The following is a 23,450-nucleotide window of genomic DNA, read 5'->3' as shown; positions in this document are numbered from 1 at the left end:
TTTGTGCATTTTCTTCTCAGTAGTGGTATAAATAATTGTGCTTATTTGATTGGTATGCTTATCAAGAAGCAGGTATCATTGATGTTAATGTTGATTTGCACAGTCTTTTGCTGCCAGTCAGAACCAGCTTTTGAAAAGAAAGAACTGAATGCAGAAATAAATTCAGCAACCTATAAGATGGGTTTATTTTGGCATCCTAGAGAAGGATCATACCAGTTATAAATCAGTCAGTCAAAATGAATGACAGTACAAGAGCATAAGTTTATTTTCAAGAAGGGCTTTGGGATTTCTTTGAGTTCTATGGGACTTTATTCCTTACCCTTTCAATGAATACATCCCCCCTTCCTGTGTATAGTTCCAAGTTGGACAGTCTTATTTTCTTGTGCCATTAACACTGTGGGATTTACAGAAGTCAGTCTTTGTGTGCAAGTAGAGAGCTACATCCTTGTTCCACCTGAAAGGGGGCTTCTGTCTATTTGTATAAAACTGCAAGGTAGGTTATTTTGTTCTGTTTCCTGTGTGGAGCTTCACTGTAGAGTACCGGTTCATATATTATTAGCTCAGTGATGGTTTTTACATAAGCCCCTTCCACTCTTTACTGTACAAATTTGTTAGAGTTTGGCTAGTCTGGTACAGCGTTAATTAGCTTGAAGCTGTGCTTTGTGTTTAAATAGCTGGAAAATCACTTGTTTTTTGCTTCTTGCCAAATGACATTTGTGCTCAAACTATTGAAATACGAAGCATTGCTTTCTTCATGGTGAGACTATTCCTTTACTGTATGAATTCATTTAATGAGACTGTTATGAATTTAGATGATTTTTTTTCCTTTTTTTGCTTTTGGGGGGACACACATTGATTTTAGTGATTGCGCTGTAAAGTAAATGTGGAAGGCCTTGATTTGGTGTTGGTTTTTTGCCTTTATGCCTGTGAGGAAGTTACTGTACTCTTACCTTCCCACACAGTACATAAGACAGAGAAGCAACTAGCTCTTGGGGGAAACAAGACACCAGCCACTGTCACCCCAGAGCCAAATAAGTAGAACTGCATGAAAGATGGTCCCAAAGGAAAAAGATTGTAAAGGAGCTGTTTTGCATCAGTAATATTTAGTTCTGTCCTGCATACAATTTAGAGGTGGCATGGCTGTATGCTGGTGCTGTAGGTTATTTTGAGGTGCATGGACACATCTTCCCTTTATTTGAAACTAATGACTTCCCTAGGGTTTTGTGGTTTTGGGTTTATTTTTTGAAGACCTTGGGGCATGTGGGATTTGTTGGAAATTGATAACAAGGGGTATATACTGTTGTAAAAAGTTTCACATGCTCTGTACCTTCTCTTCTCCTATCACCTTAGATGAAGGAAAGAATGCAATGGATGCAGGTTACCTTCTTTTTGTCAGACCTGATGTTCAGGACCCTCTTACCTTTAAAGAATGGTTTCCAAATGTGACATGACTTTATTCCCTAGGTATGACATGTAATCAAAGCATGTAGAAACAATAAAGATGAAGTTGCTCTTAAGGTTAAATTGTCTAGCTGTAAACAAAGTCTCAGGAAAGGACTAAATGCCTTTTGCTTTTCCAAAAGTGTACCATCTTTAAAGCTGAAGGCAGAGGTGGACTGATGGGTCTTACCCCCAAAATTGCCATTGAACAGTGTAACAGGAACAGTGATAGATTGGAATGAGCGGGATAACTCTGAAACAAAGATTATTATTTACAGTTTTTACTCCTGGGGTCCTGCTATGTGGAACAAAGACCACAGAATCAATCCATAGCCAGAACTGCATCCCTTTCTCATTAATTTTTATTATAATATTACCTCAGAGTCTTGGGTATGAACCAGAATCAATTGTTTTAGATTTCCACAATACCTACCACAAACCCTGCAGCAGAGAATAGGCAGTCAATGTCAAACCAAAAACCCCAAACCACAAGGCTGAGAGAGTACTGGGAAACAATATTGTCACATGTCAATATTGGTTGCACTGCCAAACTATTGTAAAGACTTGTATGTGTGCATGCACATTTTGTGTAGGCATAATGGCAAAAATAGTTTTAAGGAGTAATCTGAAAAAGAAAAGTGAATGTCTCTCAGGTTATCTCGGAGCTGCAATCCTCATTGAAGGAGCAGTCTGAAAGAGCACAGTTTTAAAATCTTGTAATGGCTATAACTGGCTAATAACTCGTGGGAGATGTGAACCTCATTGCAGTGGCAGAGGAGATGGTGGGTCACATGAGGACTGCGGGAAGGCTCTTGTGAGTGGAGGCAGGCAGTTTGTGTTTAAGGCAGCAGAGAAGCTGCCTGCCAGTGGAGGGTTCAAAAGGCAATGTCTGCTTGCTAAAGTCGTGGGCTGTAACAGAGTTCCTGACTTTTTTTTATGTGGGTCTTGCTACTCCCACTGTCACCTCATTCCCCTTATCTCAGCTTTTCCCTCTCCTACCTGCTACTACTGCTGCCTCCTTGACTATGCCACCCGCTCCAGTGGTGCTGGTGAGAAGCCCAGCCAGGCCAGACTGTAGGAATCGATTGATGTGGTCTCTGATGCACCTTGGAGCTAGTGCTCTTTCTTCTAAGCCATGCCTACCTCAGCAGCTGGGAATTGATGGGCTGGAAAGATTCATATGCATATGTAACATGCTATCAAAATAATAATAGTAAAGTATCTGTTCAAATGTTTGTAGAGCTGAATCTATGTGGATATTTGTTTATAGGATTGAATTTACACTGGGTATTTACCATGGACTTGATCCAGGGCTGTCAAAGTTAGTGAAACTTGGACTGGATCCTGTGGCAGAAATGCCTGCAATCCTTAATATTGTTTAATAAACAAACAGCTGAATAATCCTGTTGCATAAAATGGTAGAGGGTTGTTCTGGCACTTGAACAATTTGATTATTTGATTATTTTATTTCATGAATTTGAGAAGATTCATCCATTAGCCAGTTGTGTCTTCCTTAACAACTTCTTGGAAGGTCCCATGGTTTCTTATTTTAGGTACTTTCCAGTTATTTTTTTTAAGCATGTACAATGCCTATCTTGCTTGTAGCAAGACTGCAGAAATTTGGGGGGGGAGGGGGGAGGAAGTATGTCTTTATTTTTTCACTTGCCTTTGAGAAAAAAAAAGAATTTTTGGTCTGAGCTGAGCAGAAAGAATGATGTGCAAAAGAAGTCCTTTAAAAGGTCTGAGGAGATCTGATTTAAAGTTTCTGGTGCATCTGATTGCTAGGTGAACATGAGTAGGTCAGATTCATTTCCTGTAGATGCTCCATCCCGTTTTAACTGTTGCATTTTTTCAGACACTGCAGAAAGACAAGGCAGCAGTAATGTAGTTTAAGTAGGTTATTGCTCTATTAACTAACACATTTGGGAACTATAAGGTAGTAACTTATTTGGTTCAGGTCATCTTCCTTTTGCAGTCTGCTCTGCATGGTGAGGGATAGTCAGAATTCTTTGTCCTTTCCCATGAGAGACTGCTCTTCTGCCTTTTGTGTGTACAAAACCAAAGCGTGGAAGTGAAGAAGGGCAGGTGTGCCTGTTGCACAGGGTGCTGGGGGTGCCAGTCCCTTCCCTGTTCTCTTAATCTGTTTCTTGCCCTATCCCTCGGGGAAACGGACTGCAATGAATGACTGCTGCACTGAACGTCCTCACCACCAAAGTGTGCAAGTACTGCGGTTCCCCCACCTCTGGTGGGCTTGTAGATTAACTTTCCTTTCCTAGTATGTACTCTGCTACAAGGAATCAACACTATTTTCAATAAATTGGCAGTCCTGCTGCCTCCACAAAGAGGAGTTGGTTGTTTCCTCTCTGCTTGCATGATTCAGACAGGTTCTCCATTCCTTCTCCAGGGTTTTCACCTAAGACCAGCTGGCTTCTTTATGAAGCCATTTTAGGCCAAGTCGCCTTTAGCACAGAAAAGCAATGCAAATAATCCCTTTTAAGAGATAATGCCTTGATCATTCTTGTAGTGAGAATATCAGCAAGCTGAAGGAAACTAACTAACTGCTAATACCAATATGCCAAAGAGGGAATCAACACTTGCATCAGGAAAGCTCCAGTACTTGCAGGCAGTGATTCAGTGTCTCCTTAGCAGCCACCTTGTACACAGATATTATTTTTTAAATTATATTTTTAATGCATGAAGCATGTAATGAAATTCTGTCGTGACCTATAAGAACTATCCTTCAGTGTTACATGGCTCTAGTGATTCAGCTGCATTGAATTTTGACAGATGTGTAACTGCAGGTAGTACGTTTTTGTTTGTCTCTTTTTTTTTTTTTTTTTTTTTAAAAGCATAAACCGTGTTTTGGGATCTGTCCTTCTACATGGAATTTCCTGAAGCGTTGAGCACTTGCACAACTTAAATTGTAGGATTACTGGCAAACAAGCATTGTGTATCTTTTTCTGAAGGATTAAAGTGGTGTGCGTTTCATTTGCACTGTTGCTGTGAAGAGGTAGGAGGGCTGTCAGGAAAGGGATACTTTCTAAGATTTAGTAATGACTTTTTTCCTAAATGTCAGATATCCCAAAACACCCGAGTTGTCCCCCTTTTCTTTTTCTAATGGCTATTGATACTGTAATCAAGAGTCAAAATTTCATTAGTGACAGCTGACTGCACTGTGAAAAGCTCGCTCCCTTCTCTTGGGGAGCTGCATTCAAATAGACACTTTAAGTGGACTGTCTTTTCTATGCTTTTGTTTAATCCAGTATGTCCAAAGATTCCTTCTTCAACACATGTTCTGTTACAAATCTAGTGTTTGGAGATTGTTACCTTCTTCCTCCAGCTGCCAGTTAGTCAAAGCTGGTGTTTGTGGGCTGTATTTGTGCTTAGGCCTCACCCAGAGTACGAGCTGATGGTGCTCAGTGGGATTACCCCCGGAGGTGTATTTTCCTGGGTCTTCGGAGCTGGGAAAACCAGCTTGCTGCTGGTATTGCCTGTCCGCAGATCACAGCTTCTGTCTCCTCTCAGGTACAAGTCAAGGGGGAGAGACTGTTGTCTGTGAGGCAGTTGTAGCCAAAGGTTACCAAAAATAAAAACTAAAAAAAGAAAATTGTGTCATCACCTAATGGTTTTGGTGAGGAAGCAATAGTTAAGGCAGAAAGTGGATTTATTGGACTAGTAAGTCATGCCCCTTGTGAAACTTCTTTGCAGTCTTCTCTCCTTAAGGTAACTGTGAAAAAGAAGAGAGGATGAAAATCTAGGTGAAGGCTTTTTGTCCTTTTCTTTGAGATTTCCTCTGCATACAAACACCACAGGCACTAAAGGATTAGGCTAGACATTGAAATTTCTGGCTACTGTCAGGGTGGGTGCCATGTTCAGGAAATTTAAACTTGTATTTGAGTGTGTCTAGTGTTTTGAGTACTTAAAATTTGCTGGATGTCACCATAAAACAGGATTTACTGATCTTAAGATCAGATACAAGATGCTTTTACGACATAGAGGTTTTGTCCATTTAGTTTTTGTTCTTACAGGCCTGGCCCTTAGGATCACCATGAATGAGAACTGCAGTCCCTGGCTAACATCCCTGAAGGTTTATAAGCCCCAGCACTTCACTTGAAGTATAAACAGTCTTAAATAACAGCATTAGGGGAGGGGTGTTTGTATTTCTGTTTTCCTATATAAAATAGCTCTTTACTAAAGATGTTTCATCTTAGAAGGCCTTGGATACTCTACCTCCAAGATATTCTGTAGCTAAATATGAGTCTCTTCAAGGGGAGAAAATATATCTTGGTGCAAATATTTTATTGATGTAATGTAGTACTGTTGGAAATGAAGAAAGGGGAAAAAGTCGGATGTTAAAACAGTTCCATAACTTCAGTGATTGTATCGGTCTTTTTTATGGTCATTTACACAAAATTAGTTTTGTAATGAAGAGCTGACGTGCTGTTAAATACTACAAGGAACCCAGCTGACCTTCAAATATAGCTGATATTAAAAATCATGTGGAATGCTATCCTTTCAAGAAGGGGAACCAAAAGAGTTCTTAATAAACTAAATTTAAATCTTCTGGGAACAATGTGTATGGCCATTTGTTTATGCACCTACCCTTTTGAGAAGTGAGTTTTAATATGAAGACTTGTTTTTAAATAAATAATTGTTATTTCATGCAACTAAACTGAACTATTTTTCTGATAGCACTGAACCTATTTCTCCTGCCTGCCCCCCCCCCCCCCCCCCCCCCCCCCCCCCCCCCAAAAAAGAGGTTGCTGGTGGATTTTAAGTCTTACAAGTAACTTTTGTTTAAAAATTTATAAAAGAGACTTCTGCAAAGTATTTATAGAACAGGTATTTATGGTATTGAGTGCAGTCCTATTCATAGTAGGATCTTTTTAATTTTTTTTCCCTACAAAACGCTATTAGTGTTTTTTAAAACTTGTTAATTTTATGGATGTGGTGTTGTGGGTGCATTCTGACCTTGCAGTAATTGAGTAGCTAGTGCTAAAAATATTGGACAGGGATATGGATAAAAGAGAATATGTACTGTTTGATCACTCTTGGATCATTGCTGTGGCTAAGCTTTTCTGTTCTGATGTTACTATATAGACATCTATAGCTCTCATATATATACTGGATATAGTGGCTATATAGTGGATAAAAGGAAGAGCTTACCTTTGTGCCTTATAAGGTTGGTGTAAGCATTCCATCTTAGATTCTTTTCTTAACACTTTAGATGTTACTGCAAGGTGCAGGTTAACTTGAATTTACACAATGACTAGTAAGCATTGGAATGTCTTTCTTCATCTCCCACTCTGCATTTTGTTCTGCTTTAAAATAATGCTTTTTTTTTTTTTTTTAAAAAAAAGGAAAACCAAAAATCTTTTTATGGTTCTTGTTTGATCTTATGCTGTCATTGCATTTATCTTTTCTGCTCAGTGGTCCATCTTCACATGTTGCTCTGACTTCTTTGTCTTCTTTTGGAGTCCTTCCACTGCCTTTCTGATAATCACTGTATAGTGTGTTAACTGTCTCACCTTTGGAGCATCATGCCAACAGACTTGAACCTCTGTTGCACCCAGGGTCTCATGTCCCGGTGGAATCTTCCCCCCTTCCCCCCGTTTCTAACTGTGGTAACTCTGTGTAACTGCCAGCAGTCCTTGTGTGCTGTATTGTCTGTGGGATTGGGTTAGGTGCCCTGAAACCTTAAAATCTGCTTCCAGAAGTAAAATATAGATACTTCTTTTAATAATTGAACTGTGAGTCCCCTTTCCTTAGGGTAGGGTTCATTAGGAAAATCTTTGGTTCTTATGTGCTTTTTGGCATAGGAGGTACATCACTGAGTTTTGTTCTGTTTTTATTCTAATACCTTGGGCTAAACTGCTAACATGAAGACCTCTATGCTGTTAGCATACACTGAACTACTGAACCCAGAAAGAATTAAAACATCTCAGATGTTTTTGTGGTATTGTTCAGGATAGGATTTTGCATTATTTGTAATGGAGTTTAACTGCAGGCTGCCAGAAGGTGCAGTCTTGCTGGCTCTAGTATTGTTTTCTTTGGGTTTTTTTTTTTTTTTGCAGCCAGAGGGTGAACTGGATCAGCTTGTTGTTGCAAAATTAGTATTGTCTTTGTTATGTTCAATCAGATCACCAAGCTAATCCAACTCACCCAGTGTGACTGGCAGTGCAGTTACTCAGTCAAGCTGAAGGGAGAGGTTGTGAGCACCCAAGCAGGTGCCCCTTTCACAGCAGCCTGCAGCTGGACTGGATTAAGGTGTTAATCAACAGGGATGTGCTGGTGTTTTCTGGCTATCTTCTAGTTCCCCAGAAACTGTGTGGGTGTGGTATTTGCAAAAATATTTTATTGTAGATAATGCTCCAATAGAAATATGAGCTATAATACATTTTTGTTCTTTAAAGTATGGTAAATTTGTTGTGAGGAGAACTCTGTAATTACTACTCTTTGCCTTCCTTTCCCCCTGTATTACATATTGAGTCAGTAGAATAATAGTGAGATTTCTTGCCTATACGTATCCTGGGTTTATGCTACTTAAAGCTTTAAATAATCAAAGGCTAACAAATCCCCTATGACGCTTTCATCCACTGTTCATAGAAAGTTATTTGTAACCTATAGTTTTTGATAGTGTTTCGTATTACTTCCTCTGAAGTGTTTGGGGCCTGCTGTTTTGTTAGGAGCGGGCCATTTAAGCATGAAGGCTGGGGGACTACTGTGATAATGTGCTGGGGCTGGGCAGCTGATTAGGTATGAACACTACTTACTGACAGCAGTGATCCCCACTGCAGATGGTGTTTTCTGAAAAGAAAACTGGTACTTTCAAGGATTTTGTAACAGCATTTTCTGAATGGTTAGCTGACGAGTGATCTTTAAAAGATATTTTATAGTCTGTAGCATCTGAGAAGGGAAGAGATCAGTACTTTATGCACTGTAGATCAAGAATGATAAGAAGAATGTTTAATAATTTGAGAAGGATTTGATTTGGTATTTTTCTGCTTTTTTTCCACCCCACCCCTCCCCCTCCAATCTGACTTGCTGGTCTGGCACTTTTGTTTCCACAGGGGAAAGCTATGTATGTGGTTCCATAGAACCCTTCAAGAAACTGGAGTACACGAAGAATGTAAACCCAAACTGGTCAGTGAATGTTAAGACAACTTCTACTTCTCGTTCAGTGCCGTCTCTTGCCACTGCTAAAGGAGGTACTCCAGATGCAAAAGAAAATAAGGATTTCATTAGGCCTAAACTAGTCACTATCATCAGGAGCGGAGTGAAACCACGGAAAGCAGTCAGGATTCTGCTCAACAAGAAGACAGCACATTCATTTGAACAGGTTCTTACTGATATAACCGATGCCATCAAGCTGGATTCAGGGGTGGTTAAACGCTTATACACACTAGATGGAAAACAGGTAAGAATTTTCATGATGCTCATTCTCAGCATGAAGACAATATAATTTTCCAAAAGGAAAAGAATAGTACATTAGTAAAAAATTGCTTTTCTCTAGAACATAAAACCGGGCCTTCCACTGCTTATAGTGTACCTAAGATCTGTGAGCAGTTCAGGAACATATCATGAAGCATTACTTGGCCTCAGTGATGGTCTTGCCATTTATGATAAATAATAGCTCTAAATCTGTCAGTTGAAAGTGTGATGTGGTTTTGGCTCTGCATGCCGGAAATGTAGGATGAAGGATGTCATTTTAAAGAAGCTCATTCTGTTAACTTGTGTCAGTTTTTTCTTGCAGCAGTTTTATGAGTCATTGTACTTGCCTTTCCATAAACTGTAAGAACAAACAGTGAGGACACATTCCACCATGATAAATGCAGGCCTACTGCTGTCCAGAGTGACCAAATGATGAATCTTACTGCAGCTAGAAGGGACTATGAAGAAGGTGCAAGCTTAGAAAATGAGTGAGCTTTTTCCCTTTTGCAGGAAAACAGGTAGGGTTATGTGTGGTGTCCACATTTATTGAGGAGTCTCTTGTAGGCTACATGTGATTTCTTCTATGAAATACCTTCAAGCAGTGTCTCTTTTTTTTGCTGACTTATTAAGTTGCAGTAGGATGATATTTTTGAGAGGCTTCTTATTGAACTTGGGGATGGAGGGACAAGAAAAAATATTACAGAGTAATCCTACTTCTTTTTTGTCTTTCACTTTATTTGTAATTTATCTACGGACATGTATTAATTATAGCAAAACTGGAGAAGCTGTTAACCTGGTGAAGGGCAAGACTAATTTCAGCATGACCTGAATTGATTTAGAGCAATGGTGACTCTAGAGAAATAAGGCAGATACTTGCATTTACAGATGTAACTTATTAAACTGAAGAAATGATAGAGGTATAAAATGTGGGTAGAAAGATGAGCAAACAGTCTCCCTGAGAAGCGAGAAGCTGCTAGAGACCAAGATATTTCTGCTGTAATATAGCTGTGTTTTACAGATTCTAGGGTCAATGATTCACAGATATACAGCTAACAGTGTAGCTATCAGGAGATGCTGCAAAATATGCTTGATACAGGTAAATACTCAGTCAGCTAGATCCAGTGGTGATCCTAACATGTCTGCAGTTACTGGGGTTAATATGCAGGCATAGCTCTGGAAACAGCTAAAGCAGTACCCTCTGATCTCGGAGAGGGCTGATTAATGGACAAGCTGCTTATTCAGAGCACTGGTTCAAACCAGGGCCAAGTCTGGCTTGACCACAAGTCCCTTCCATCTGCTGTTTTGGATCAGTAACATCTGATACCAGTTACAGGTTCAGTTCTTGATGACTGCATACATGCCTGTAATGATCCCATTACTGTGACTTCATTGGGAACTTTGACCTGGAGCAAAAATGTGAATGTGAAGTCCTTTTTGCCTGCAGCAAAGGTAAAGTGCGTGTCTGCGGAAACTCCCAACTCCTGTCCTTCTTACCTTGCCTCATGCTCCAGGGAGCACTAAGGCTACTAAATTTGAGGAAGGAGTTGGTATTTTAAAGCTGCAGCGATCAGTGGTGGTCTCTGCTGTGACCTTGACAGAAGATCTTGAGTGACTATTCCAGTTCCTGCAAACCCTCTCAATAAAAAGGGATGCATATCTGTTTTGTATTGTACATGTAAATAAACTTGTGGTTTAGCTATGACGAAGTGCAGCCTGGAAGGATGCCAATGTGGCCTATTGTCTCCTGGATAACGTGCTCACTTATAATTTTTTTATATTCCAAACTCCCCTTTAATGGTTGTGCTTAAAATGAAAAAATACCTTTACACCTGTTTTAGAGCTCTAATTGCTGGAAGTAAATATTACTATCCTACTACTGGGGGGAAAGGGAAGACCAGGTTTTCTTGGCCCTGATGTTGTCACAGTTCAGTTGAATCCTTTGTCAAGGATTTGAGATGAGCTGAAATCAGTGGTGTACTGGGACGTTTGTTACCTACCTCATAGCCTGAAACCCTTGTGTCTAAAGGCTCTCACAGGAGACTGGTGTCTCCACACTCCTTCCCTTTTTGGCTATACAGTTGAAATTGCGTAGCTTGCTGCCTAACCCTACTGGTAAGGGCAGGGTTTGGGGGAAGGTGTGTGTGTGTCCTGCCAGTGTAACAGAGACTTTGCTTACTGCACGTACAAAGCAGCCTTGTTGGCAGAAAGGAGAATGAATGATCCCGTGCTCAGCAGGAGCAGCCTGTTGCTCACCCCTGCGTGGGGAAGTCATTGATTTCCTGTGCTGCTAGGCAATTGCTGCTCCATTTTTCTCTGCCAAAAGCCTGATCTCCCAGATGGTGTTGAGGGCACGATGATGGATTTCTTTATTGCTAAACTCAAGCTGTGAATGATTACTGGGAGGAAATCCATGGTAAATCCAAAATTTTTCCAGTAGTGTTTATAGTTGGGAACTTCTGTGACTCCTGCAGGAACTTCGAAGGTTCTGGAAAAGCCTGTGTTCAGTGGCTAAATCTAACAAATCTGTGATTAAATCTTTCATCGCTAACTTAAAAAGCAATAAAATCTTAGAGCTCTGAGCCAAGAAAAGTAATTTACTGTAAGGATAAGAGAATAAAGCTCTCCTAGGATTATTCTTTGGGAATGTAACTTGGAGAAAGGCTATTCTGTACAGTCATCTCTTGTGAGTTATTTTATGAGGCCAACACCAGAATTGCCCATCCATGGCAAAAATTGACATGAGTCCCATGTATTGTTAGTGCAGGTGGGCAGCGAGGTATGTATACTGTTGTTGGGTGCTATCATTAGATGCCTCAGGCTAATAGAAAGTAGTAGGAGTCAGAGTCTTAACTGGGCATCCGAGTTAGGTGGTTGTCCCATACTGACACTACACGTTGAGGAAATGAGCTTAAATGCTCTCCCTCCAAGAGCCTGGTTAGTTGTGATGTTTTGATTTGTATCTCTAAAAGACGTTAATAAATATTATGTTCAGTTAAAAGGAATTTAAATGATGGCCTATAAAATTTGATGACAATGTAAAGAGCTTGTCTTGATGAGAGAGGTAGTGCTTGGACAATCAGTACCTGAGGAAAGTTATGATTGCTAGGAAGAAAGCTCTTCCATGACATCCAGTTGCTTCCCCCATCCCAAAAATTCCTTCTTGGTTTTGGAAAATTCAGTAAGTTTTGGTGCACATGATACTTTGTGGGCGTTCCTTAGAACTCCAGGGAGCTTGATTAAGTAGGCGTGTTGTAGTAGCCATTTCAATTTTTTAATGCTGGAATAGCGGAAGAAAGGGGAAAAAAAAAACCCAAAACAAAACCCCAACAAACTAAAACCACAAAAAACCCCAAGAAAACAACCCCCAAGAAAACAAACCCCAACAAAATTAACCAGTGTTGTCTCATCAGGTCAGTGGCAGTTCAGGGACTGAAACTTGATGTTTTCCAGTACTGGGTAGGTATTTACTTTGGACTTCATGCATTTAATTTAGTTTCATTAAAATGTGTTTCTCCTTATTACAAACAGGGTGACTAGTGGTTTATTTGCATTTCCTTATAACTCGTCAGAATCTGTATTTTGACTTCAAGGTTTCTGAAAATTTAGAATATAATTTAATTTGCGCTAAAAGGGGCACAATATAGAAAGGCACATTGGTGGCCTGCATTTAGTATACTCTTGCAGTTCAATTATTAATGATTCCTCAAAGCTGGATAGTTTTCATACCGTGTCTAGAATAGTGTATGTGTGTTTTTATGGATATACTTATTTTTTCTACTGGTACAAGGAGCTGATGCTGTTTGTACTCTAAAGGAAGAGATAGAATCGCTTCCCTGTAAGATACTGATGGATTTGAAGATGGTGGGACTCTCAGAAGTGTTTAGCAGTCTTATGAGCTCAGGCCAAAATTAAAACCTTTCCAGGGGGAGGTCTTGAAGTGTTTTCATTGCCAGCTTTGCTGTGTAAGGAAAATAAAAATAGAATGAGCAGGTTTAATGGCTGCCTGTAGAAATACAGATCATGAGGGCATGCTCTTACTGTGAGTATTACTCATTTTTTTAGATTAAAAGGTTGTTTAAGTGCATGAAAAGATATTGTTTGTGTTGACCCTTAATATTATCACATACTTGTGCAGAGAAGGAACACTTTCTCATAGCTAAAATATGTCTTGCTTTACTGTAGCTGCACCATTGCAGTTTGGTTTTTAACCTTCCCTTAACAGAAGGTGTAATTTTTAGTTTGATGTGCGTTAAAATATGGTTTTGTAAAAGGCAGTGTGTTGCCACACAATGCAAACATCAAGGATACAAGCTGCCCGTAGAGATAGAGCCCGGTTGCTGTGTGGCAAGCTCAGTTCTCTGGCTTCTGTTTACTTGACTAAAATGGGAGAAAACTAATGAAGGTCACACATAACAGCAAAATTGTGAAACAGTGCCATTTTTAGAAGTGTTACGATGTGTGTATTTGTACAGAGTATTTACAATTTGCATGTTTAGACTAAGACTAAAGTTTGGACAAAAGTGCTTTATTACTTTTGTAAGTCCTCCATTCCCTTTTGGTAGAACAAACGTGGTTTATAATGATAGGTTTTTAACCTACTTATTTGAACAGGTGGTTTGTTTAGCTTAACAAGATGCAGTCATGGAAATTATTTTTCAGTTTATGCATTACGCTGTGGATTTGACTCCAGACAGATAGGTGGTCAGTGGCAGAGATACCAGAATAAAAGTCACTATCTGATTTTTTTTTTTAATATGTTATTTATAAATCAAATTACCTTTACAAATATGAAATACAGCTACTGTTAAAGACATACCTTACAGAAGTGTGTGTGAGAGGCATAGGATGTCCCTCAATAACCTTGCTTTAAGCCATTAAAATAGCTATTAAAAAAAAAAATGTGGCTGCAAGGAAAGGGAACATCACAATGCTGGAAAGCTTGAAGCTTCTTCAATGAGTATAACATGTTTTGTTTTTTTTTTTTTTATTGGAACCCCACTCCAAAGGGGTTATCTTATGATACAAACAACTCCCTTTACTGTGGACTCCTCTCTGTGAAGGCACCTAATATCTTAGGAGTATTAATTCCTTAAAACAGTTTTTCTGTTTTAAGAAAGTACTCTCTCAAGAAAAAAAAAGCAATTGTTTGCACCTACACCTAAACTGAGCATGTGCTTTTTTATTGTTTTGTTCTTAATGAGTGGAAAACATTTGATAATAATGTCTGTATTCTACAGTACATTCTTGGCCAAATCTACCCTTTTGTAGGATGGATTAAAGATCTCACATATCTTTCTCTAGACCTGGATTGTCCTTGGTACAGAAAAGCCTACATAAAGCAAGGTAGGTATCATTCACGAAAAGACGTTCTCTACTTAGCATTTGTGTAGCGTGTGTTATACAACGATCTACACAAAATGAATGTTAAACAAAATAAAATTTATGTGCAGCAAGTGACTCATTTTGTGTGTGGTCTGTAATTTTGATTCACATCAGTGTTTGTAATCAGTTCCATTCTTAATATAGAAGGCGCATTTAATTCTAAGGGTGACTGGTTGTGCATGCTCTTTTTATTTGTTCTTCAGTTGTAGTTACAATCCACTCGAGATGCATGCAACTTAAATTTTTTCCTAGTTTGAAAAATGTGGACAGTAAGCGCACTTTTATCTTCTCTATGACATCTCTCGAGTGCAGTAACTTTAACTTCGCTCCTTTGTTGAAGGCTTTGGAGCTCCCTGCCAGCCACAGGCACACAGGGGTGGTGTTAATTGACCAGAGAACCACGGTGAATTCTCTGTGAGATGTAGCTGTGCAGATACTGACTAATTGGGAGCAAACATTAAGTAAAATGGCTTCTGCAGCTCACACAAGCATTTTAACAGGGAAGCAACAGCTAGGGAAACTTGTGCTTGTGTTTTTGAGGTGATACTTTAATATTGCACTACCACCCGGGGACCTGAAACCTATTGTGCTTACACTGTACAAGCTGTTCCTTCCTAAAGGGCTTCTAATGTGAATGCTAGATGACCATACCCCTCAGAAAATACCCGTGCTGCTTAATTTTAGACATGAAGTTTAGGGCCCTACCTGGGAGATGCTGACAGACCACCATTGTTATGTAGCTGTGAGAGAGACTCTCCGAGAACAAAGAATGTCTCTCCAGCTTTTAATGCACCTCACTTTCCCTCCTTCCTGTTTGCAGTATATTTAATCAAAAACTTTTTTCTTTCTCTGGAAGATGTATCATTTCTGGCTTTGATGTTTTGAAACTGATTTTGGGGAAAAGGACTTAAAGATGAGGATTTTTTCTCAATACTGGGGAAAAGACCCCTTCCTGAAGACATGATAGACTGAAAAATCAGTGACTGAACATTGCATATCTCAGCAGGTGGTGATGGGCTCTGGGGGTCTTGGAAGATTCTTACAATTCCTATTGAGAGAAGTGGACTTCCGTTACAAATTAGACTGTACTTTAATAAGCAAAGCATAAAAATCTGGTTCAAAATCATTCAAAGACATACTGGGGTAGACAGTTTGCTGACAATTGGTATTATCCTGGTGTTAGAGGAGAGCTGTGATAGGTCCTTGAACCCTTGTGACTCTGGGTAGGCTGTTTTGATGTCGTGTTATGACATTGACTAACAATTTTAATTGTTAGTCAAATAAAGTCTTCTGTAAAGGAGTGAACAGAAGCCCATTCCTAATTGAAAGCAGTGTGTTCATTCGTCTGGGGTCGGTTCCTATTAAACTGAGACTGACAACTGTGTTGCTCCATCTCTAAAAGCACTCTCACAATAGGAGTTTCCAGGGTTGCTAACTGGCATCCCTTAGGAACTGTAGGCTGACTTTGAAAATTAAGAAGAGAAGATGCCATCTTCTGTGACCTTTAGATTGGCTTTCATGCTGTGTAAAAGAAAAGCTGTTATTAATTGAATAAGACTGAAAACTTGCATATCTGCTTCAGTATGCTTTAAATATCACATAAGTTGATCTTACTGTCTCATAAGGATATCCAGCTACTCATGAGAGAGTTTAGGTACAGCCAGAAGCCTTTTTTAAGGAAGAGTAATTTCCAGCTCCTCAAAGGTGGAGTATCATATTGTGTAAGTGTGAGGAAGGGCGTCTCAGTGGAAAGGAGATGGTGTGGTCATTCAGTTACTAGAATAAGTGTCCTTTTCCTCTACATCTGGACTTTGCTTCATTGCTTTAAATGTACGATATAACTAAGAAGAGCTTCTCATCCAGTTAAGTTCTGATTTGTGTGTTGCTGACTAGCGAGGGGGGAGAGGAAAAGCAAATGGAAACATCCCCAGCTGTATGGTCTTGTTGGGGGTGGTTTTGTGTGTGGTTTTTTTGCTTATTTGGTTGGTGAAAGAGGACTTGGAAAAGTGCTTGCAGATTTCTCTGATGATGCTGTACGACTATTTTGTGGAGACAGGCCTGAGATTACTGGTGATCATTGAAAAGAGTTTCCACTGCTCAGTAACACACAGTCCTCAGGACCAGATAGGTTCTCTGTCAACAGCTGAAATCTTTTTGTGATGATTTCAAATAGTAGGATTTCAAATCCTAAACTTTCTCTGTCCTGCTCCCCTGTCCTGTTAAGATACTGTATTTCATGACTCTTACTGAATGAGCTGAGCTCAGTAGTTTGAAGACTCTACAGTGTGTATTGTCAAACCGTTGTGTTCACTGGGACGATTTTATTTTTACTCTCTGAAGCTGTTATTGTTAGTAATATTTTTTCATTGGCATAAGTAAGTGTGGTGTGTGTATTTCCTTTCTCTGAAGTGGTATGATGTAATAAGAATGTAAAAAAGCATAGTGAATCTTGGATTTGCTGGGTTGTTTCTGTTCCTTCTAAAACTAGTTGTTACAAGAGGATTAAGAACTTCCAGCCATTTAGCAGAATTCTAAGCGTCATCAAAAGAAAGAAACATTTTAATCTCATAGTTTTTTGTAGCACATTGTGTTTCTTTCCTAAGAAATTAAATTATATTATTCAAAAGAAAAGTTCTTAATACTGCATGCAGCTTATTAGAATTTAAATATTTGCTTTTTAATGTAAGCATTTTAGTATCATTCTATCCTTGAATTGTTGGGCCTTGAATTTTTGCACAAACACTTGGAAAATCTTGGCAATCTCTTTTGGAAAAAGTTGAGTTAATAAACTAAAGGCTGATAACTTTTTAATCAAACTCAAGTTTGAACAGCTACCTGAGACTTAGTGCAAGTACGTCCTTGATTACTTATTTCTTTCCACTTACTTTTCTCTTCAACACCTTTTTGCCAAGCTGTTGTGTAGAAGAAAATTCTTCCGTGAATGATGAATATTGAGAGGGCAAACCACATAAATATTCTGTCACTAGCTGTGTTTTTCTGTGAAACCTAATCCTTTCGTTTTTCTCTATCTGTTTATAGGAACCAAGATCTTTAAAACACCACAAAACGTGATTGATACTGGCAAAATAGTCCTAAAATTACTGACGGTGGAGGAAATGGTAGTGACAGCCCGATTTTGTACCTTGTTTTTCTAATTAAGCTTTTATGAACCCAGTTTCTTTTCTGAAACTGCAGTCAACTGTGAAGCATCTTATTTTCAATACTTTCCAGCTTCTTAAGCCATGCACTTTGCTATCTTTTATAGTGAGTGGCAAGAAACACAAATGTCTTTGGATATTCTACCTATTTGGTCTGGAATTGCCTCTCATGATTCTTTTTCTGTAGAAAGCGAGTCTAGGGCAATGACATACTTCTCAGGTGCTCATCAAGTTAATCAGGATGAATCCAGGTCTCTACCTCTAGAAGGATTCTTTCTTAAATGAATCCTGCTGTGTATAGAAGTTGGAGATGCAATTCTGTTTCCTTACTCTGTGTGCCTGAGGATTTCTGCTGTGAATTTCAGTAGAAGTGGGACTGAGACTCAGAGGATCTTCAGGGACAACAATATTAAGTACTATTAAATCAGTGATGTACAATGTATTCTGCCTCTTTCCCTCTCCATTCCTCTCTAAGCTTGAAACTAATTTGTTCAATCTTGTAGGAAGTATTGACTTAATCTCTTCTGAATCTATGTCCCCACTACTGTGTGCCAGTTCATGGGGGCAGAATGTCCAGACTCAATCAGATTTAGGAACTAATACAATTACCAGTAGGTTAAAGTATTTCCATTGTACTGAATGAAGACGGTAGTGCTCTGAAAACAGCTTAGATTTTTGTAAATAAATCAAACTCTTTTGAGCCTGTTTTCCAGATGTCACTGGTTAATGGTATGTGACAAGCTGTATGTCACACATAGTTTGTTCTTAAATTTTATTAAGTAATTTCTGTTACATTTTCCCCAAAAAAACTTTTGAAGTAGGTCAGACCACCTGCTACAAGGAGGTGCTTTTGCTTGAGAAGGCTGCCAAGGAGGGAATCAAGCTTCTTCCATAGGATTGAATTCTTGAAGTCATAGACAGAAGAGCGAAGAAGTCTTCAGGGACTTGAGGCATGCGGGACAGGGTATGGTACTTTACACATAGATAAAAATGAGCGCAAATGGGTGTGAAATTATCAGAGATAAGTGAGTTTAAGTTCAGAAAGCAAGACAGAAGACTGTAGTATGCTCCCACTGGAACCAGCAAAGTATAGGGTTTTGAATTCAGAGTTGGATGTTACTGAAAATAAAACTCATGTTAAGTAGTTAAGGCTGATTGCCTTTCCCAAATCAGTTGTTCTGGTGGATGTGGTTTTCCATTAAATGTTGGATCTCGGAAACTTCTTTTAATTAAAACTCCTCTGAGCTTTAATAGCTTAAAACTGTAAGAGACATTTACTCATCGAGTGAATGAAGGGTGAAATCTGTTTGAACTGCTTTTAGTTATCTTTTTGGCTTGGTTTAAGCAATGATTTTCTCAAAGCCGCCAGGCAGTAGGGGAAGATTGGGGGCGTCTTGTGGAATAGCCAGGGTAGAGTGCCTTTGATTAAAAGTGAGGGAAGACAGACGTTGCCTGAAATGCATGCACATGCTGACTTTTTAAATAGAAGAATGTTTGCTGTTTAAAATACCTTTACCTGCCTTCCTTTGCAGCCGGGTTATGTGTCTTGTTTTGCATTAATTTGAATTGCAAACTGCAGCTGCTGCTATATAGCATGCATCCAAAAGCTAAACCTTTTGACCCTTTCTTTATTCTAGTTGTCCCTGAAATATTCCACTGTCTCATGTTCCCTTTCTTGATTTCTTATATGCCTCTGAATCATTTGTGTGCTTCTGAAGGTTTTGTAGGAGACTTCTTCATTTTCTTTGAGTTTTTAACTGCTCTTCTTGTGTATTTCAGTATTATCTCCTTTTTTGATTTCTAGTCACAACTCCCGTTCATTTAAAATATAGCAATTTCTGACAAATGGTGCTTTCTGTGGAGTTTGTTCTGTGTGTGAAATGGTCTCCTGAGCACAACATCTAGATTCTATAGTCCAACTCTTCTGTTCTGTTTGTGTATCTTGTATGCTTATAATCAAGATTTCTTTAATCTTCTGCTGTTTCTCCACGTATGAAATCTGTGTTTGCATCTTACGCCCACACAAAATCTGAGTTAAAGCTAATGTAATATATGGAGTGTTTAAGTGGCATACTTACATACTCATTGGAGAGGAAATAACTTTGAGAAGGAGGTGAGTGTAACACGCATGTGTTGTGGGAAATGATCCAGGCACACTAGACACTGATAATGAGAAACCCTGTGTTCACATGAGAATGAACTCATGCATGCTGTAATTCTGTCTTAGCGCTTAAGAATAAAAAGGTTAAAAATACAGAAGCTCGTGATTGTGAAAAAGTCCATATATGACATTGTCGATTCTGATACAGAGTAGTTTATTTTCTGTCCACTTCTTACTATAGGTACATGAGCATGAATAGGGTCAGTGCCCCTGGGTGGGTATGATGGTGGTAGCAGGGTTTACACCTAAGCAGTTGGGTTTAGGGTGAGAGCACCTAGAATACAAAAAGGCACTCTGTTATTTCCTGTTGTCTGAGTAGTCCATATGGCTATCTAAAATGCTATTGTACTTCTGTTCTTTTATTCTTGCTACTTAAAAATACCTCCCGTGCTCCAGCACATTCAGTTTTCCATATATTTGTGAAAAAGAAGGCGGCTTATAGGCCTTAAAGAAAAAAATTGATATTTGGACGTTTCAGTTTCTAAACCAGAACACCTCTGTTCTGGGGCAGATTGAGGAGCATTGCGAATACTCTGGAGGAATCTGTTTAAATAGAGTGTGATCTTGATGAATTGGGAACACGGACTGCAATCAGTGTAAAATTTAATAAGGCAAATATGAAGCAGTTAATGTAGGAAAGAATAATCAAATGGCCTATCAGAACTAGAGGAACAGAAACCAGATGAAAGTGCAGTAAGCATGACACGTGAAGGTTTTTTAATGCAAGAAGTGTTGAACATTTCATTGCTATGAGATGGTGGAAAAACATATGTATGTAGGAGAATGGGACATAGAAGTAAGTGTTTAGTGGTTGTGCAGTTAATTAGGATCTTTGTGAAAGCAGTTGTTGACATCTGCTTTTTTCATCAGGAATAGGCAAACTAAAATTTCTGTACCTTATGTAAAGACCATTGGACTAATATTAGCATTGATTGCTCTCAGTATGGTGAGCAAAGGTTGAGAGAGACATAGTGTCTAAAGTGATGAAATAGGAAGAACAGGGCTATTCTAACTGGCTGAGAACCAGGAACATTGATACTTGAACTTTTTTGGTTAAATTTAGCAACAAATAAACTTGAGATGAACATTCAGTATCTGTAGTATGGACATGCCAAGCAACTAGGTAAAGTGTCTCTGGGGCTCCATTTCTGTAACACAAGATTGAAAGGAAATAAAACCTTTTATAGTCATGTATAAGTATTCCAATAGTTAATAAAACGTCTGACATTTTCAGTTAAAGTATTTGTCAAAACGAATACATTTACCCAATAACTTTTGCTTTTGACAAAAAGCTATTTGGTTACATGTTTAGACATGATCAGACAATTTCATTGACATGAGCAAGAAATAATGCCGTGAAGCTAAAATTAATTTTAAAACATTTACTAAATTTTAAATGTGGGACCAAAGGAGCAAATGGGTGAAGATGTATAGGAGTCATTATAGATGAATAGTATTTGTAGGAATAACACCTTCCTGAAACATGCTTTCAACCAAAATTATATTGCAGCTTTATTTAAATCTCATTTAAGCAGCAGTATTTAAATGTGGGGTCCTGGTATATAGCCTGCTGTGTTTTATACTTCGGTTGTTTGTGGGGGGAGGGAAGTGGTGAGAAGGAAAGGATGAGACTTTCCTTTCTCTGGCAAGTCTTCAATGACACTGTAGGAGGAGTAGCTTTTAAATGTGGCATCCCTGTAAAAAACAAACCCTTCTATCTGCAGATGGAGGAGGGCTGTCCTAGAAAAGAAAATTAAGCTCTGGTTTCTCTTGTGCTGAGTCCAAGTGAATGCCAGTCATCTTTCACAGCATACAGTAGGAACTGCTCTCTTAAATGTTACAGAAGGAGGGGGAGAGGAACAACTGAATGTCACGTTGTACCTCTGTAGGAAGAGGAAAGCTTTAACAGTGCTTCTTCTCTTATAGGCAAGTAATCGGAAGGATCACTGAAATAAGAGGCGGGTGCTCTGAAAAATGACCTATATTGTGGCTATACTGATTGAAGCTCTTTACCACTGCCTCCAGTTCCTCCCCTGGGTAGGGGCAGCTCTCCCTTGCCTTTAGTTTCAGACTGCGACATCTTGTCCTGCTGCAGCATTGAAACAGGAACGTTATGTTATGCAGTCATAAACAGGAATGTTATGATGTCATGCAATCATCAAGCTTACCTTTTTTTCCCCCCTTTTTTTTAAGCAGCCTGTCACGACTTAACATCGTTCTGAAATCCTGAAATGACAGGCAGCCTTACCGCTCCAAATTTTCTCCCCCAGAAGAACCTAGATAGAGTGTGTGGGAAGTTTTTGTATCCCAAATCAATGGTAGTCTGTCTGTACAGTAAGTGTTTCCGTTCTTTGGGAACAAAGCCTCACTGAAAACATGTACCAACTTTCCTTAGCTTTTATTCTGTATTATTTTAGATTACTCCCTGGAAATAAGTCTTTAAACTTGGTACAAAAAACTCCAAGCAGATTAGAAAAGGTGACAAGTCATTTTCAGCTTGTCAAGTAGAGCTGGAACAGTTTTCCAAGGCGCAGTGGGTGCGTGCTGCATTAGAAAGAACAAAGACACTGCTTCTGCCTGCAGTCCTAATCAAAGTTAGGCAGAAAATGCTGGATAACAGTTAAATGAGAGGCTTATGCAAAATAAGACTGAGACATTTTGCCTTTAGTAAGGTGTATTGGGTTTGTGTGGCAAGGTTTTGGTAGCGGGGGGGCTACAGGGGTGCCTTCTGCGAGAAGCTGCTAGAAGCTTCCCCTATGTCCGAAGGAGCCAATGCCAGCCAGCGCCAAGACAGACCCGCTGCTGGCCAAGGCTGAGCCCATCGGCGACGGTGGTAGCGCCTCTGGGATAACATAGTTAAGAAGGGGGAAAAAAACCTGTGCAACAGCAATTGCAGCCAGAGAGAGGAGTGAGAATATGTGAGAGGAACAACTCTGCAGACACCAAGGTCAGTGAAGAAGGAGAGGGAGGAGGTGCTCCAGGCGCCAGAGCAGAGATTCCCCTCCAGCCCGTGGTGAAGACCATGGTGAGGCAGGCTGTCCCCCTGCAGCCCATGGAGGTCCATGGTGGAGCAGATATCCACCTGCAGCCCGTGGAGGACCCCACGCCAGAGCAGGTGGATGCCTGAAGGACGCTGTGACCCCATGGGAAGCCCGCGCTGGAGCAGGCTCCTGGCAGGACGTGTGGCCCCGTGGAGAGAGGAGGATCCCACGCTGGAGCAGGTTTGCTGGCAGGACTTGTGACCCCACGGGGGACCCACGCTGGAGCAGTCTGTTCCTGAAGGACTGCACCCTGTGGATGGGACCCACGCTGGAGCAGTTCGTGAAGAACTGTAGCCCATGGAAAAGACTCACATTGGAGAAGTTTGTGGAGGACTGTCTCCTGTGGGAGGGACCCCACGCTGGAGCAGGGGAAGAGTGTGAGGAGTCCTCCCCCTGAGGAGGAAGGAGCAACAGAGACAACGTGTGATGAACTGACTGCAACCCCCATTCCCTGTCCCCCTGCACTGCTTGGGGGGAGGAGGTAGAGAAAATCAGGAGTAAAGTTGAGCCTGGGAAGAAGGGAGGGGTGGGGGGAAGGTGTTTTAAGATTTGGGTTTTTTTTTTTCTTGTTATCCTACTCTGATTTGATTGGTAATAAATTAATTTCCTCAAGTCAAGTCTGTTTTGCCCATGATGGTAATTGGTGAATGATCTCTCCCTGTCCTTATCTCAACCCATGAGCCTTTTGTTACTTTTTCTCTCCCCTGTCCAGCTGAGGAGGGGAATGATAGAGTGGCTTTGGTGGGCACCTGGCATCCAGCCAGGGTCAACCCACCACATAAGGTGAACATAATTCCTTTTTAAGTTAGTACTTAATCTCCATCACTTAGAAATAGA

At 39.8% G+C, this 23,450-nt stretch overlaps 1 protein-coding gene across 2 annotated transcripts in view; it reads left to right on the top strand.

Moving 5' to 3' along the window:
* The window catches only part of DCLK1 (doublecortin like kinase 1), a 251,971-nt gene that overhangs the window by 5,353 nt on the left and 223,168 nt on the right, over positions 1-23,450 (top strand). For both annotated transcript variants that reach the window (XM_050905630.1, XM_050905638.1), the window contains exon 3: positions 8,511-8,857. In XM_050905630.1, the coding sequence (XP_050761587.1) occupies positions 8,511-8,857 (347 nt within the window). The remainder of the gene's footprint in view (positions 1-8,510; positions 8,858-23,450) is intronic.

Source organism: Gymnogyps californianus, chromosome 1 (assembly GCF_018139145.2).
Source record: "Gymnogyps californianus isolate 813 chromosome 1, ASM1813914v2, whole genome shotgun sequence".
Lineage (NCBI taxonomy): Eukaryota > Metazoa > Chordata > Aves > Accipitriformes > Cathartidae > Gymnogyps > Gymnogyps californianus.
Note: the sequence above shows the minus strand (reverse complement) of the source record. Positions and strands in the feature narration are given on the sequence as shown.